The sequence below is a fragment of the Lynx rufus genome, unplaced genomic scaffold, assembly GCF_022079265.1.
Source record: "Lynx rufus isolate CCGP_SWC_20201006 ecotype Redwood Valley unplaced genomic scaffold, mLynRuf1.p SCAF_11, whole genome shotgun sequence".
Lineage (NCBI taxonomy): Eukaryota > Metazoa > Chordata > Mammalia > Carnivora > Felidae > Lynx > Lynx rufus.
Window position 1 is genome coordinate 49,244,369 of NW_025814825.1, and position 18,348 is coordinate 49,262,716.

The 18,348-nt window shown below is 34.4% G+C and overlaps 1 protein-coding gene across 1 annotated transcript in view; it reads left to right on the plus strand.

Moving 5' to 3' along the window:
• Positions 1 to 18,055, plus strand: part of SMC3 (structural maintenance of chromosomes 3) — a 38,288-nt gene extending 20,233 nt beyond the window's left edge. The window contains exons 13-29 of the mRNA XM_047073427.1: positions 805 to 1,018; positions 4,167 to 4,270; positions 4,580 to 4,679; positions 5,103 to 5,263; positions 5,586 to 5,727; positions 7,048 to 7,198; positions 9,312 to 9,464; positions 11,064 to 11,215; positions 11,804 to 11,962; positions 12,686 to 12,793; positions 13,300 to 13,408; positions 14,180 to 14,427; positions 14,512 to 14,724; positions 15,066 to 15,257; positions 15,414 to 15,591; positions 16,946 to 17,052; positions 17,644 to 18,055. Coding sequence (XP_046929383.1) covers positions 805 to 1,018; positions 4,167 to 4,270; positions 4,580 to 4,679; positions 5,103 to 5,263; positions 5,586 to 5,727; positions 7,048 to 7,198; positions 9,312 to 9,464; positions 11,064 to 11,215; positions 11,804 to 11,962; positions 12,686 to 12,793; positions 13,300 to 13,408; positions 14,180 to 14,427; positions 14,512 to 14,724; positions 15,066 to 15,257; positions 15,414 to 15,591; positions 16,946 to 17,052; positions 17,644 to 17,715 — 2,563 coding nt within the window. The 3' untranslated portion in view covers positions 17,716 to 18,055. The remainder of the gene's footprint in view (positions 1 to 804; positions 1,019 to 4,166; positions 4,271 to 4,579; positions 4,680 to 5,102; positions 5,264 to 5,585; positions 5,728 to 7,047; positions 7,199 to 9,311; positions 9,465 to 11,063; positions 11,216 to 11,803; positions 11,963 to 12,685; positions 12,794 to 13,299; positions 13,409 to 14,179; positions 14,428 to 14,511; positions 14,725 to 15,065; positions 15,258 to 15,413; positions 15,592 to 16,945; positions 17,053 to 17,643) is intronic.
• Positions 18,056 to 18,348: the final 293 nt, after the last annotated feature.

The window sequence follows — 18,348 nt, forward strand, 5'->3', positions numbered from 1 at the left end:
GAGGCTCTGAGAAGTTAACTCACCTGAGACAACATAGTGAGATATTGTTGGGCTTTTTAAAACATGAATGATGTTTGTTTTTGTTTTTGTTTTTCTACCCACTCAACATCTTATTCTATGTTTCATCCTATTTCCTTTTTTCACTGTTGTTTTAGTAGCTAGGCATTTTCATATCTAGCTGTAGGTTGGACATGCCAGCTTTTGCTCATTTCATGGTTTAGGGCATTAGTACGTTTTTATGCCACCTATATTTTGTTGAATTATTTATTTCTTTTGCCCATTTTTTTCTGATCCCCACACCCCTCTGCCATTTGGTAGGATTGTATGTAATCTAGACATTTGTATTCTACTTGTTTTAAATGTTTTCTTTGTCTTTCTCTTGCCTTTTAACCTTTTTTTCCCCTTGCCTCTTAACCTTGGATAGTGTCTTATTGTAAGGAGTTGGAAGTGTTTATATAGTTACATATAGTTGGAGCATTTTTTAAAATTCCTGAGATAGGCTATTAGAACTGTCTCTAGATTTAGTGACTAACTCAGACCTGGAGTAAATACATTGTCTGCCTGAAATCCTTAGGATATGGGCTATTTCACCTTTAACTGTGACTTTTCAAAATAAAATGTATATTATATATTATATAGTACTAGTTCGAGGAGCTCTATTAGATACCAGTTCCTTTTTATATTTTTTTATAGAATTTAAAAAAATGGTTATTGTCTCTATGTATTCTTGACATATCGATTGCAGTTAAACTTGCTTATTTCCTATTTTTCTTTTTAATCATTCTTTTCTTCTGTCTTGTATAGATTGGCCCAAGCTACCCAGGAAAGAACAGATCTTTATGCAAAGCAAGGTCGAGGAAGCCAGTTTACATCAAAAGAAGAAAGGGATAAATGGATTAAAAAGGAACTCAAGTCGTTAGATCAGGCTATTAATGACAAGAAAAGACAGATTGCTGCTATCCATAAGGATCTGGAAGACACTGAGGCAAATAAAGAGAAAAACCTGGAGCAATACAATGTAAGAACTTTTATAGCTGCTTTGTGACAATCTTTCAGAAGACCTAAACGTGTACAGTTTCATCTAGTTAAGTTTTATTTTCAGTTTACATTGCTATTCTTAAAATATACAAGACACAGGTACTTACTTAGAAAAGACCAGCACAGGGGCGCCTGGGTGGCTCAGTTGGTTGAGCATCTGACTTTGGCTCAGGGCATAATCTCTCAGCTCCTGAGTTCAAGCCCCACATGCAGCTCTGTGCTGACAGCTCAGAGCCTGGAATCTGCCCCGATAGTGTGTCCCTGTCTCTCTGCCCTCCCCCTCTTGCATTCTGTCTCTATCTCAAAAATAAACATTAAAAAAAAAAAGACCAGCACTTTTTAACATTTATACATATAACAATATTTATACATATAAATTAATATTTATATGGTAATTTTCCTTTTCAAGGAAGTTTTTTTTTCCCGTATCCGTGAGTATTCATGTAGATTGAGTGTATTTTAAAATATATTTTTATGAATTGGTAGAATGTACCTGAACTACCCTTAATTTTAACATGGTAAGTCTAAAATGCAACTTCAGAATAACTTATTTAAATTTTTTTTCATTTTTATATTCTTTCACAGTTCTCTTTCAATTTAAAAATTACTACAGAATATATTTTTTGTTAAAGTAATGGTGATTTTACAACATTTTCTAAATGAATTAAACATTATTTACATATTTACTTAGTATTTCCTTAAAAATTGAAGTAGAAGATAAAACCATTTCTAGAGTAAAAAAGATCTGACATTCAAAATGAGAAAGGGGGAAAATGCTTAGGTAAGTGTTATGTGTGGCTATATATAGATAACTTGAGGGTGATAGAAGTGATGAGAAGGGAGTGTTTAGGACAAGTAAGTGTAGGGTGAGGTAGGTATATATGTACATACACAGAAGAACCCTCTTACCCATGAGATCTGCACCCAATTGGTTTTTGATTTTTCAGAAAAGCCATAAATCCATAAAATTTTAATACATATGTATATTTATATTTTATGAGTAATACATATATTTATGCACATGTAAACATACGTATATTTATATATATCTTAAGTATTTTGTTTAAACAGGCAAATGTATGCTCATGTACTAATCTTTTTTTTTTTCCAATCTTTCTTTTTTTAAGACTACTTTCTTAGAGCATTTTTGGGTTCACAGCAAAACTGAGAGGAAGGTACAGAGATTTACCATGTACCTTCTGCCCCACACATGAGTAGCTTCTCCCATTATCAACACGCCCCACCAGAGTACGTACCAGTCTTTTGATGTAGAGTCCACAATGTTTGAGTATGAGTAGTGATTGGAGTTGCCAGGGACTTTTTTGTTATGAGCCACACGTGTAAATATAGTTCTCCTTAAAGTTGGATGAGAACAGAATTCAGGGTTAAGTCTAGGATCATACATTACGTTTAGATGTCATGTTTCTGTTCTCTATTTTAATGTGGATCAGTTCCCTAGTCTTATTTCTGCTATATTTCTGCTATGTATTCTACTATATTGCACGTTAATACATGCATTTATGTGTTATGTAGTTATTTACCCTGGTCTTTTAGAGTTAATTTCCCCATTTAATTCAGTTTTTAGGGAGTCATCTTTAAGTATATCCAAAACTGAATCAGGTTTTTAAAGAAACAGCTCTTTCCTTTGTCTTCATATTCTCAGTTTAATATTTAATGTAATCACAGCATAAACAACAAAATGAAAACATAGTGGGAGCAAACACAACTGGTTCTGTAATCATAAATTACTGGTAGTGGGGCCCCTGGAGGCTCAATAGGTTGAGCGTCCGACTCTTGATTTCAGCTCATGATCTCTGGATTCATGGATTTGTGAGATTGAGCCCCACTTCGGGCTCTGTGCTGAGAGTGCAGAGCCTGCCTGGGATTCTCTCTCTTCCTCTCTGTCTCTGCCCCTCCCCTGCTTACATGCACATTATCTCAAAATAAATAAACTTCAAATAACTGGTAGAAAAGTGATCAGGGGTAATAGAAAATATCTCCTAGGCTCAAAATTCCAGGGGCGCCTGGGTGGCGCAGTCGGTTAAGCGTCTGACTTCAGCCAGGTCACGATCTCGCGGTCCGTGAGTTCGAGCCCCGCGTCAGGCTCTGGGCTGATGGCTCAGAGCCTGGAGCCTGTTTCCGATTCTGTGTCTCCCTCTCTCTCTGCCCCTCCCCCGCTCATGCTCTGTCTCTCTCTGTCCCAAAAATAAATAAAAAACCCTTGAAAAAAAAAAATTAAAAAAAAAAAATTCCAGTGTCAGGATACTTTATGGAGGGAATGGAAAGCACAATTGATCCCAGTAGTTAGTTATTTGGAAATTGATTAGTATAGTTTTTAGCTGTGATAGCTACATGTCCTTTCTTGGAATGAAGAAAATGTATTATTCTTGAGTTCATGGAAACAACCTCAACAAATGCCTTTTTGAAACAGCCTGGTGATGAGCGAAGATTTTTCAGTTTTTATTCATTCTTTCTCAAGCTTGAACTTCATTATTTTCCAGTATTTGAGCCACTCCTTCCACTGATGAAGTCTGACCTTTATACTGGATAGAGATAACATTATAGTGCTGATTGCATTATGTAGAATAACTTTTTGCTTCTTAGTATAATCCTAACTCTTGTGTTCTATTGTATATGTGTAGAGGGAGTGGTGTGAAAAGTATTGACTGCGGTATTTTGAGAATTTGTGAATGTATTTTTTCTTCTGAAATTCTGCGGTGTATACTATGCAAGTAGAAAGGTTTAGATCATTAGTGAGCAAGTTAATTTTATTTTAGCAGTATTTTATAGAGTAATTCATTCTGTGGTTTATGTTTTCTCTTGATGTGCACTTGTCTAAACACATTTTTAAAAAAATAGAGTTGGATTTTTTAACAACTTCATTAAGGTACAGTTGGCATACAATAAATTGCATGTGTTTAAAATGTGCCACTTGATAAGTTTTGATATGTGTTTACATCTATGAAATCATCACGACAATTAAGATAACAAGCCTGTTCATCACCCCAAAATGTCTCCCATTCCTCTCTCCTGTGTTATCCCCTAGCAACAATAACTGATCTTGCTGTCGCTGTGGATTAGTTTGCATGAAATTGGTTTTTAAATTTGAATTATTTTTATTTCCATAGAAACTGGATCAGGATCTTAATGAAGTCAAAGCTCGAGTAGAAGAACTGGACAGAAAATACTATGAAGTAAAAAATAAGAAAGATGAATTACAAAGTGAAAGAAAGTTAGTATAGACTAAAATATGCCTTAATTTTTTTTGAGTAATGCAAGTTACTGGGTGTTAAATGGTCGTTAAGTCATAAATGAACTAGCAGCCCTTGGCTGGTTCAGTCGGTGGAGCATGTGACTCAATCTCGGGGTTGTGAGTTCAAGCCCCATGTTGGGTATAGAGATTACTTAAAATCTAAAGAAAAGTTATAAATGAACTATTCAAGTTTGATTTTTTTTTCAGTATTTTATCCTCAATTATATACTGTTGGTGCCTATTCTTAATGCTTTTATAATTAAAGACAGTCTAATTTTTATTGATCAGTTATTTGTGGAGAGAGGAGAATGCAGAACAGCAAGCGCTTGCTGCTAAAAGAGAAGATCTTGAAAAGAAACAGCAACTTCTTAGAGCAGCAACAGGAAAGGTGGGCAGGTTCTTTTCATTACTTCGCTTTACAATGAGCCAGTTATTACAGAAGAATATTAGTTTTCAAGCTGTAAGTCATTGGTTCCAGGTAGTAAATAAGAGTGCAAATCACTTGTCCTATAAATTTGAAATGATGGGTCTTGTTTAAGCAGCCTTACTACCACCCATACTATTAATTCTAGCACTTTTGATGTTTAGATGAAGAGCCTATTTTTAATATTAGTATCATAGACTAGAACCCATAATATAAAAGTATTTCATGTAGTTGGCATTTTTCAAGGGGGTGAGGTATTGTTGGGGAGGGTGTTCAGTTTAATCTCTGGAATATTTTTTAACGTGTAGGGTAATGGGTTTATTTCTTACCAGAGGGGTGCCGTTGGCAGTATTATTTAAAAAATTTTTACCTCTGACAATTTAACAGGCTATTTTAAATGGAATAGACAGCATAAACAAAGTACTGGACCACTTTCGTAGGAAAGGAATAAACCAGCATGTTCAAAATGGCTATCACGGCATTGTGATGAATAACTTCGAATGTGAGCCTGCTTTCTACACATGCGTGGAAGTCACTGCGGGCAACAGGTGAGGTTTTTGTTTGGTATTTTGAATTTTTAAAGGAAAGAAGGAATAAGAATAAAAAGCTTTTTGGAGTTTTAGTACAATGTATCTCCCATTGCCTTTTATCCTAGTTGCTTATTTAACTTTCTGGTTAAAGATGTAGGCGTTAAGTGTTCCTAATTGTAGTTCTCTCCCTACCCCCATTGGAATTTTCTAAGTAGTTTCCCTCCCACCCTACCCCAGTTCAAATTGGGTTGCATAGAAAAAAACTGAGTTGTTTGCTTAAATGTTTATAGCACTTTAAAGTCTAGCAATACAAATGTGTTTTGTTTTGTTTACCTGTAAGGTTATTTTATCACATTGTTGATTCGGATGAAGTCAGCACGAAGATTTTGATGGAGTTCAATAAAATGAATCTTCCTGGAGAGGTCACTTTTCTGCCTCTTAACAAGTTAGATGTCAGGGATACTGCCTATCCTGAGACCAATGTGAGTTGGTGTGTGTGAAGGTCTACCTTTCAATAAGTCATTTTTTCTCATGGTTAGTCCATGCTAGTGCACGGGCACAGTGCATTAGGATTCACTGATCGGTGAGATAAGCATGGTTTCTTCCCATATAGCATAGGGATGGGAAGGGAGACAGGTCACAGCCAAGACATGAAACAAATCATTGCAAATGTGTAAAATGTTAAAATACATAAGCACAGGATACTTTGAGAGAGTATCCCAGGTGACAAAATTAAGAAGAAACTCCTGAGGAACTATCGTTTGAAGTGAATATATTCTAAGTTTTCTGAATATGCTTTTTAAATGACTTATAAATAAAATAAAAATGTCTACCAAGATGATAGGACCTGAAAGCATAATGTTGCTTTTGTTACTTGCTAGTATACATTTATAAATGGATTAAAAATATTCCTCAGGTAGAATTCTTAAAAAAAATGTAATTGCTTTGAGGGTATTTGGTTTCGGAATGTTGACGTATTCGCAACGGTTCTATCCTAAGGTTAAAGCTGAAAGTCTATGAGAATGATAACAACTTAGGTGAACAGTGAGAATCTTATAAGCTACTTAAAGGGTCCAGCTTTTTCTTCTTCTTTTTTCTTCTCTTAAAGGGTCCACACTACTAAGTGTCCGCGGTGTTTTATTTCTTGTTTTCCATGGTAGCTATATTGGTGTTCTCTTTATAATTATTGATTTAAGCTTAACATATTTGTTGCATTGTTCTGTGTATAGGATATATTTCCTAATGTGAAAATTATAAGTCTTTTTCTAATAGTTTAGAAGAGTGTAAAAGAAAATTTTATATGAAAAAGTTTTTCTGAATATCTAAGACATATAATGAAAACATTTTGAGGAAATACTATTAGTTTACTTTTATTTGGCTTTTCTATGTGACAGATGCTGTCCTGTGTGTTTTACATATTATTAGTTTGTCTGGTCTTAACAACTTAAGAAGGTACTATTATCACAGTTTTGTAGGTGAAATAACTATTAAATGGAGAAGTTAAGCAGCTTGTCCAAAGTATACATCTAGTGAGTGTCAGAACTAGGATTTGAACTTGTGCCACTGACTGTGGAACCACTAAATTCTTTGTCACTGTGCCCTGATCTTGAAAATCTGTACATGAATGCAGTTTCCCATATATTTCAGTAGAATGATTTTTCTAACTTCTTCAGAGTAAAAATAGTTTTGAAATAGGCATTTATGTTTCTTTGTATTTCATAAAGATGCAATTCATAATTCTGTTAGCATGTTTTAATTAACTGTGTTGTGATCTTTTTGCTGACCAAAATATTCATTTTTAGGATGCTATTCCTATGATAAGTAAACTGAGGTACAATCCCAGATTTGACAAAGCTTTCAAACACGTGTTTGGGAAAACACTTATTTGTCGTAGCATGGAAGTTTCAACCCAGCTAGCACGTGCTTTCACTATGGACTGCATTACCCTGGAAGGTTTGTAATAGTAATTCTTGGCTTTGAACAAATTCAGTTTTAGTTTTAAGTATTTCAAAATTCATTGTGCCTTTTTTTGTCATTGTTAAATAGTTGGTTTAAGTCAGAGTCCAAACAGGGTCCACACTTTTTATTTAGTTGATGTCTGTCTTAAATATAATCATTTGGTCTATAGTAGGGGTTCTTAACCTTTTTTGCACTGTGGACTTCTTTGGCTCTTGAGTAAAGTCTGTGAACCCTTTCTCAAAATGTTTTTAAGTGCATAAAATACTTTGGATCACTAAAGAAACTGTATTGGCATGGTAATCACAGTATTTTTTCAAATATGACATAGTAGTTTATTCTTGAAGGTATTCAAAAACAAGATTTAGCAGTGAATCTAATATAATTTTGAAGTACTGATACATGTAAACAATATTTTGAGATTTCCAGCAAGTATAATCTTATAGCTGTTATATAGAAAATAGCTGTTATTTCTCCTGGTAACAAAGTTACGAGTACTGATACTAGCACTATAGTTCTTGTTACAGAGGGAATTGGTAAATTTCATTTTGAAGTTAGTATAAAAATAAAGAAGTAAATTTTTTTTCCTACCAAGTCATGGATTTCCTGAATTTTATCCATGAAGTCTAGGGTCTAGGTTACGAACCTCTGGTGTATAAGTTTACCTGCCTTCATTTTTTAATTTTTTTCCTTCTCTTTATAATTTATATGTTAATGAAAGAAAGTAACCCCCCCCGCTTCATCTCTATAGACAATTTTTTTCGTTTTGAACTACCTCTGAGAATAAGTTATAAAATAAATACAGTTATGATACTTTATTTCTAAAGTTAAGTATGTGTATCTTCTAAGAGTAAGGATATTCTCCTTAATGACCACAGGTATCATAACTTAGGTTACACCTAAGAAATTTAACATTAACCCAATAATATCATCTAAAAGTATCTACAAATCTAAAATATCATCAAAAGTATCTACAGTAAAATTTTCCCCAGTTGTCCCAAAATATTTTTCTGTCCAGGATCTAATCAAGGATGCATGGAATGTCTTCTGTTTGGATTCTTTCAATATAGGACAGCTCCTCCTGTTCTCTCATACCCTCAGGAAATTGACTTTTTCATAGAATCTTCCATTTTCTGTATTTGTCTTATTGCTTCCTCATCATTAGTTTCAATTTAAACATTCAAGGTGTATACTTCTTGCATCACACAATGTCCCACTGTTAATCATGCTAAGTTTGACCAATCTCTGAGTTATAAAGGTACCGTTTTTCTTCATAATTAGTAAGTGATATATGGGACTATCCTTTAAGAAAACATGAATATCAGGTTCCTTGACAACTTTTTTACCAATGGTTTAGCTTCCTTTGCTAGCCCTTGCCTGACTCAGTTAATACACCAGGGGATTCCAAATGGGGATTCTTAAATTCTGTCAAGGTTTCTGTATTTACTAACTGTCACTCTTCTGTAAAGAAGAACCCCTTCCCTTTTTTTTTTTTTATTTTTTAAGTAGCACTGTGATTCGTGACTTTTTGTTGTTGTTGTTGTGTTACTGCATTGCCATTATTGTTTGATGTTCAAATTTTCCCAAATATGGCCAGTGGGAATTCCAAGCTCCCAAGTCCTGTGTCCTGTTGACATGTCCCCATTAGTTTTTATTAGCACTTCTTTCCTTTCTGGCAGATGTTCAGACTCATCTAAAAGGCACACTTTTTTTTTTAATGTTTATTTTTGAGAGAGAGAGAAAAACAGAGCATGAGTGGGGGAAGGGCAGAGAGAGAAGGAGACACAGAATTAGAAGCAGGCCCAAGGCTCTGAGCTGTCAGCCCAGAACCGGAGACAGGGCCTACATCCTTGAACTGCCTGTAGATAATGACCTGAGCTGAAGTCAGGTGCTTAACCAACTGAGCCTCCCAGGTGTCCCTAGCAGGCACATTTTTTAAACAAAGATTTTAACAGTTGGAAAGGAAAAGTTTTTCAGGCTGACTTAAATCCTTTCTAATTCTCATTAAATAAATAAAGCTTTAGAATAGTTGTTTGATTATAAATCAATTTATCATTGAATAAAGAAGTTGTTATACAGAATATCTACCTTTCTTATGTTTTGTTTGTAGGTGACCAAGTTAGTCATCGGGGTGCTCTCACTGGAGGTTATTATGACACAAGGAAATCTAGACTTGAATTGCAGAAAGATGTTAGAAAAGCAGAAGAAGAACTAGGTGAGCTTGAAGCAAAGCTCAATGAAAACCTTCGCAGAAATATTGAAAATATCTTTTTGTCCTGTTTTGCTGTGGAGAACTGTGTTTGGGTTAGAATATATAATTTTTTTCATGTTAGGTGTGTTTTCTTACATACATATAGTGAGAAAAAGATTCTTCATATTTGATTTTTCTTTAAGCATAGAAGCTTATTTGTCAAAACTTATTAACTCCTGAAGACGGGGAAAAAAACTACTTTAACATTGATTCTTTGATTAGCTATTAAATAGGTAATAGCAGTGAGTCTGTTTATGAGAGCAAAGAACCTGAAGTACACTAAAATTTAAGGGGACAGAGGAAACTGAAGAAGATCAATCAGAATTGTAGAAGGAAAACCAGGTTATTGCTTCAAGGAAGAAGGGTTGGGGCATCAGTAATACCATTATACTGCAAAGAAGTTAAATGTAGGGGTTGAAAATGTGCATTCGATTTTACTACTTCAGAGTCATTTGATACAGATTTAGTATTAGTGGAGGAAATGGCTGTCAAAGTCCAAGTCCTAGTAAACCGTATTCTCCGTTCTTTGAGATAAAGCTGGTGTTCCATAACGAGTGGCTAGTTTAGCTCACAGCAGGAGCGTTGTACTTGTGCATTTTCTTAAGATAACCATGCTACTTTGGTGTAAGGCAAAAGTGCTCAATATGTACTTCACATTATGTCACACAATTTAAAAAATATAGGTACTTGATGGGTGTCTGGCTTGCTCAGTCAGTAAAGCATCCAACTCTTCATCTCCGGATCATGAGTTCAAGACCCACATTGAGTGCAGAGATTACTTAAAAATATATATATGTAGGTATTCCAGCATCAAGAACAATCATTTTTACTGAGTGAGTGAATCATTGGGATATTCTTCAATGAAACTGGCAGTTTTTTTAAGTGATTTTATAGCTTCTGTGTCATCAGTGCAAGCAGCAGCACAGAGAAAAAGGTAAATAAACATGTTAGTCTGGACTCTGCAAGGGTCTGTAGAGCATCTTTAGAACTGCCCAAATTTGGTAAGATGTTGGCACAAAGAAAACATGGGGAAACACTAAGAAAGGAGGATATTGACAGCATACATCCACTATCTTCTGTATTTAATAATCCAGTGAGGTGGTATTATTTGTCTACATTGGGCAAGGCCTCCTCTTCATACATAACTACCTTATGTGGTGATTTAAACATAATAGATTACACAGTAAATATTTTTTGAATGAAAGATGTAAAAGATAATATTTAGATCTCCTCGGATTTCCCAAGAATTTATATATTTATTGCATATATGTAATATATAATATATATATATGAAATATATATAAAATACGTATATGTAATATATAAAATTTATAAACATTAAGTAAAATTATATATAAATTTGTATATACTTATATATATATTTTATATGTAACTTTAAGGAAAATCTAAGTTATTTTGAGAGAGAAATGGTGGGGTGAAATGTTTTAAGCTTCTTTATGATTAAACACATTTGATGTAGTATTTAATTTAGCATTGTTATGGTCCATAAGTCTGAGGAAATAACTTTTATTTGGAGGTAAAGAAAAGGAAGGGGATACACAGTGTTTTTAAGAGATGTTTTTAGAGCACATTTTCCTTAGCCTTGTATATGGATTAATAATGAAATTGATCAGTTGATGAACCAAATGCAGCAGATAGAGACCCAGCAAAGGAAATTTAAAGCATCTCGAGATAGCATATTATCAGAAATGAAGATGCTCAAAGAGAAGAGGCAGCAGTCAGAGAAAACCTTTATGCCAAAGGTTCGTAAGTATGTCCCATTCACTACAGATTTAATTATTTAGAATTGGGGTGGACCACGTGTTATATTGGTTGTCCTGTCAGTAATCATTTTTGTCCATTAAGCACTGCTTATGAAGTTGAATATGTGGTTGCATTTTATCCAGATTATATTAAAACAGGGTAGAAACTAAACTATTACTGTTGAATTACAAGTGATAATACGTATGTCTCAGAAACTTGTAGCAGTTTTGACAAAAACTGTTCAGATGATCAATAGTACTAAACAGTTTTTTAAAAAATTTTTCCAACTATACCACCCTAACACATTCTAGCAGTCTTTTCTTTTTGTTCTTATTAATATTCAAGAAGATTTTTATACAATTTGGTCATGGAATATGATTTATTCCACATACCCTGATAGTATTGTATCATAAATATTTTTCTTACTGCTATTTAGTTCTATTCAAATTTAATGGATACCTAATAGTTACTTGAGTTGATATGATTTAGTTCACTTTAACATCAAATATAGATTGTTCTCGGTTTTTCACTATTGTAAGTAATACAGACTGATACCTTTATTAATAAATGTATGATCTGTCACATAGCAACGTAGCTTACAAAGTTTGGAGGCAAGTTTGCATGCTATGGAGTCCACCAGAGAATCATTGAAAGCAGAACTAGGAACGGACTTGCTTTCTCAACTTAGTCTGGAAGATCAGAAGAGAGTAGATGCACTCAATGATGAAATTCGTCAACTTCAGCAGGCAAGTACAACTGACGAAATTTTAATAATTGGCTATTGTGAAAAGTTTCTTGCTACTAAGGGATTGTAAAAAAAGGAACCTTGAGAAAATAGGTATGTGAGACTTGGACTTCTAATATCCATAAGAGTAAATAGGTTTTTCTGAAGCATTCTGGATATGTTAGGATTATGCAAGAAATCTTCATTTTCTTCCATCTTATTTAATGTACATTTATTAGTAGTAAGATTGACTTGTTAGTTTTGCTGTCTTTATTGATGTGACCACTTTTACACATGTAATAATATTGTTTTGATTAAACATTTTAATAGCATTTGATTTTTGAGTATGGAGATGTAAACACTAAGTCCAAAAAAATGAAAAGTAGGTAAAGTATTTTTTGCAGATGTCTTATAAAAAGAACCAAGCTGGGGTGCCTGGGTGGCTCAGTCAGTAGAGCATATAACTCTTGATCTTGGAGTTGTGAGTTCAAGCTCCATGTTAGGTATAAAGATAACTTAAAAATAAAATCTTTACAAAGAAAAAAAAAAAATGAACCAAGCACACAAACTTAGCATTCTGAATAGATAAGAGAGAAAAATGAAGAAATTATAGGGCTTTTTAGAAGGATGTAAAACTCGATTGCAGCTCATTTGAACACAAGTAATGGAGAGGACAGCAAATAAACAGCATTCCTGTGTGGGAAATGTGAATTCCTATGTAGACAAATAATACTTTTTTTTCTAGGAAAACAGACAGTTGCTGAATGAAAGAATTAAATTAGAAGGTATTATTACTCGAGTGGAGACATACCTGAATGAGAATTTGAGAAAACGCTTGGACCAAGTGGAACAGGTATGTTCTTTTTTGAGGGTCCTTTGATGACTGTAACCTTTTGAAAGTACGTACACACAAGTGGCTCTGATTGAGAGCATGTGCTTTGGGGACAGAAAGACCCCCCTACCCTGGGTTGGAGTTCTAGCACTGCCATCTAATGTATGATCTTGTGCAAGCAAGTACTTTAATATTACTGAGCCTCAGTTTCCTCTCGTGAAAAATAAGCATAACAGTAATGCCTGTTGTGTATGATTATCCTGGCACATTCTAGGTGATCAGTAAATGTTAGTTATTAATGTTTTCTCAGTAGTAGTCCCATGCTGAGAAATTTTCTAATTATATTACTTTTTCCCCCTTTTAATGGATACTGTAAATATTTGTAGTTATACAGAGTGTACTTTCTAGTTCTCTTGAATGTTTATTCAACATAACCGCTATCAGCAACTGTTGAAGTCATAACATTTTGAAACTAACAGAATTCATATTTTGTGGTTTAATGGTTTTAAGTTCCTTTTATGTTACAGGAACTTAATGAACTGAGAGAGACAGAAGGGGGTACTGTTCTCACTGCTACAACTTCAGAACTTGAAGCAATCAATAAAAGAGTAAAAGATACTATGGCACGATCAGAAGGTGAATTTTTATTTAGTAGAAAGATTTCTGGGGGGGTGCCTGGGTGGTTCAGCTGGTTAAGCATCCAGCTCTTGATTTCAGCTCAGGTCATGATCTCATGGTTCGTGAGTTTGAGCCCCTTGTCGGGCTCTGCACTGACAGCACATAGCCTGCTTCAGATTCTCTCTCTTCCTCTCTCTCTCTGCCCCTCCCTGCTTACATGCTCTTTCTCAAAATAAATAAACATTTTAAAAAATTAAATTTTTTTGTAGTTTGTTAAATTTAGATTATTTGATAAAATTGTTTACTACACAATGAAATACCCAAATAGGCAAAAGCATATACTAATATTTTTTCTGTTTTCCATCAGCATAAATAATTTATAGTGGATGGAATTTAGTGGGTTGGTTATAAATCGTAATCTCTGTTTTGTTGGAAAATGTTTGTGACAATTTTATGAGAGACTGTAATTATTAATTTTATTGCCAGAAGTGTGAAATAGCCGAACTAGTTTCTTATCACCTAGTTGCTGAGAAGAAAATTATTTTTTTAGTTTTTTATAAACATAAACATTCAATAATGTGAAATAATATACTTGAGTGACTAATGTATACTCCTGTTTTGTCCTGAATTAAGTGTTTCATAGATTTACACAGTAAAATTTAAACAAACATTATGAAAAACTCAAATCTACTTATTTTGATAAATTTGGCCATTAAAATCTTTGGTTAAATAACAATCTAGCTTTAAAATAGGTATTATGGTCTAATTTGTTTTTTCCCTCCATTTTAGATTTGGACAATTCCATTGATAAAACAGAAGCTGGAATTAAGGAGCTTCAGAAGAGTATGGAACGCTGGAAAAATATGGAAAAAGAACACATGGATGCTATCAATCATGATACTAAGGAACTGGAAAAGATGACAAATCGACAAGGCATGCTGCTGAAGAAGAAAGAAGAGTGCATGAAGAAAATTCGTGAACTTGGGTCACTTCCCCAGGAAGCATTTGAAAAGTACCAGACGCTGAGCCTCAAACAGGTAAATCTTCTTGGTTTTAAATGTGAAGTCTTGTTGCAGATTTCTCTGCATGTGAATTTATTTATACATTTTTCCTCTTTATAGCTGTTTCGAAAACTTGAACAGTGCAACACAGAATTGAAGAAGTACAGCCATGTTAACAAAAAAGCTTTAGATCAGTTTGTAAATTTCTCTGAGCAAAAAGAAAAGTTAATAAAACGACAAGAAGAATTGGATAGGGGATACAAATCAATCATGGAACTGATGAATGTACTTGAACTTCGAAAATATGAAGCTATTCAGTTAACTTTCAAACAGGTATGTTTCTATTTTGTAGTTAATATGTACACAAGACAAAAACTTCAGCCTTTAGTTTATTATTCGGTTTGCAAAGGTTTTAAAGGTTTTTTTTCCACTGATAGGTGGATCTAACACACATGAACAAATCCCCGCATACAGTTTTCTAACACAGTAACTAGAATATCCTGCACAGCTCTTAAAAGAATTTAGTTTGTTACTCTTGTTTTTAAGATTAAACACTATTTATGATTGTTTTTAAATATTTGTCTTTGCTTTAAGAAATAGTATGTGCAGTTCCACCTAAGCAGAATTTATATTTGAATTGACACTTATTCATTCATTCATTCCTTCATTTTAAGGTATCTAAGAACTTCAGTGAAGTATTCCAGAAGTTGGTACCTGGTGGCAAAGCTACTTTGGTGATGAAGAAAGGAGACGTGGAGGGCAGTCAGTCTCAGGATGAAGGAGAAGGAAGCGGTGAAAGTGAGAGGGGTTCTGGGTCACAAAGCAGTGTCCCATCAGTCGACCAGTTCACTGGAGTTGGAATTAGGGTAACAAACCTTTATATCCAGTTTCCCTCAGTACTACCATAGTGGGATTTGTAGAATGTTTTATAGATTAAATTGGTGCATTGTTGTATGTGACTTAATTTTAGGAGGTGATTATGATTTTACCCCTTTTGGTTACTAATTAAATGGTTTTTTTAGGTATCATTTACAGGAAAACAAGGCGAAATGAGAGAAATGCAACAGCTTTCCGGTGGACAGAAATCCTTGGTAGCTCTTGCTCTGATTTTTGCCATTCAGAAATGTGACCCAGCTCCTTTTTACCTGTTTGATGAGATTGACCAGGCTCTGGATGCCCAGCACAGAAAGGCTGTGTCAGGTAATTTTGGGTTATACTGGACGAGAACTTAACAATGATAGCTTGCCTCTTTTGATTGTGACTTCTTGTTGCCTAACATACTTGGGACTAGACAGGGTATATATTCAGTAAATAAAATTTCTTTTTTTTTTTTTTTTTAATTTTTTTTTTTCAACGTTTTATTTATTTTTGGGACAGAGAGAGACAGAGCATGAACGGGGGAGGGGCAGAGAGAGAGGGAGACACAGAATCAGAAACAGGCTCCAGGCTCCGAGCCATCAGCCCAGAGCCTGACGCGGGGCTCGAACTCACGGACCGTGAGATCGTGACCTGGCTGAAGTCGGACGCTTAACCGACTGCGCCACCCAGGCGCCCCAAAATTTCTTTTAAAAGTTTTTAAAAATTTAGTTTTAGACTACTTTACAAAGCTTAGTTTTGTGAAAAGCCAACGTGTTTCTTGGAGTCTGTTGAAAATCCTAACTTCAGTTAAACTTTACACAGAAGTCTCTTATATTAAAACTTGCTTTTCTTAATGTTTGAATAGCCCCTGGCATAAAGTGTTGATTCTGTATTTTAAAAACCTAAATTTAACCTTTAGTAAACTCAAAACCTCTTTGGAGAAGTGGGCAGCAGGGGAAGGTTGTTCTTTTGTTGTTGTTGTTGTTATTGTTGTTCATCTTAGAGACAGTGCATGAGCAGGGGAGGGGCAGAGAGAGTGAGACAGAATCCAAAGCAGGCTCCAGGCTCCGAGCTGTCATCACAGAGCCCGTCTCCGGGCTTAAACTCACAAGCCATGAGATCACGACCTGAGCCAAAGTCAGATACCCAACGGACTGAGCCATGCAGGTGCCCTGGTTGTTCTTTTTTTGTGAGAAAGCTTGTTTTGCTCTGATGTTTTTAATACTGTGTTGGTAAGTAGCTGCTACTTCATATTCTGTAAGTTCGTGGACTAAAGATTTACCCCTAATTTAAAAGATTAAGTTGGTAATGTTTGCAGATGTATGCATGAAAAATAAAATCACAGGCTGTTTTGGATTTTAGGTAAAGAGTAAAGATAGTTGTTTTTTAAATGTTCAGATCTGCTTAAGGCCGCCTGGATGGCTTAGCGGATTGAGCATCCAACTCTTGATTTTGGTTCAGGTCATGATCCAAGCATCAAGATCAACGCTGAGCATAAAGCCTGTTTGGGATTCTTTCCCTCTCTCTCCCTCTGCCCCCCTTCCCCCCTTACACATGTGCTCCTACCCTTTCCCTCCCTCCCTCCCTCTCTCTCTCTCTCTCTCTCTCTCTCTTTCGTAAAATAAAATCAAATAATATTTAAATGTTCAGATCTACTGAGAAAAGGGTTTATTAAGTTACTATTTCTTTTTTACAGATATGATTATGGAACTTGCCGTACATGCACAATTTATTACAACTACTTTTAGGCCTGAACTGCTTGAGTCAGCTGACAAATTCTATGGTGTAAAGTTTAGAAATAAGGTAAATTTTTTTTACATGAAATTTAAGTTCATATTTGTCAAATTCTTGTTTTATGTTACTTAAATCATGAAAACCTAGAAGGTTGTTGCTTCTCTTACAATGAGTTTGTAAAGAAAAAGCTTTTCCTTCAAATGCCTACGAAGTTTAGCAATTAGTTTTATAGCATTCATTGCATTGATTTTATTTTCATTGGCATTAAGAGACAATATCTTCCTGTCTTGTCTATTTAGTGCACAGCTTTTTACAGTTAGATACACTCCTTTATATTTTGCCCATGTAGCTCTTCTTGATCTCTTCAGCCTCAAGATTCTTTGAAATAGCAAAATAATAAAAACTGAAAAAATGTGGCTCAATAGTACTTAGTACTTACCTGGATCTTCAGAGTATTAAAATGAAGAATATTTTATAAACTAATGTACTGAACAAACACCATTATAAAAAGTCTTACCGTCAGTGTTTCAGAATCATTTGTCTAGATTTATAAAATTTATAGGTGATAGGCCATGTGTTTTAAATATTACTCTATACAGTGAGAACATTGATTTTGTCTTGAAGATTTAACAGACTTTGTTTTTAACATTTATTCTTCAGGTTAGTCATATTGATGTGATCACAGCAGAGATGGCCAAAGACTTTGTAGAAGATGATACTACTCATGGTTAATTGGAAAATATTGCCTACTGGTTTGGAAGATGTGTATAGTAATATGATTCTGATTCCCAGGAACTGTACATTTAAACCTAAATATCTAGTCACTATTAATAGTTTTCAGATTTAGAGCATATACAGCCCTTTTATATTTCTGTCCTTGTATTTTATAAGATACTCTGTAATGTTACATTTCTACTTATAGTTTAAGAATTTTATTTCCCACACAACTTTTGTAAAGTGTCCTGCTCCCGTTTTAAATCTTTTGAAACATGCTAAATATTCTTTGCTAATTATTTTATCAATTATATTGCCTCTTTTTTTATAGCTTCAATTAAATGGGTTTTATGACTAATTTAGTATTTTATGTGGCTTTTTATTTATAGTTGTGTGACTAGAAACAAATTTTTCTTAAATATCTGCTTTTTATTTTGCCTAAGAAAAGGTCTGCCTTCACCTAAAAGATTTTTTAAACACGGCTTCATATTCTGTTAAAATAAAATACATCGGCGATTCCCAATCCTGGCTGCATCCTTAAATCCATGGGAGAGCTTTAAACTGCTGGAGTAACACTGCTGACTGACATCTTTCCCTAGACCAGTTGAATCGAAATGTTTATGGAGTGGGGTTCTGATCATTGTTGGTTCT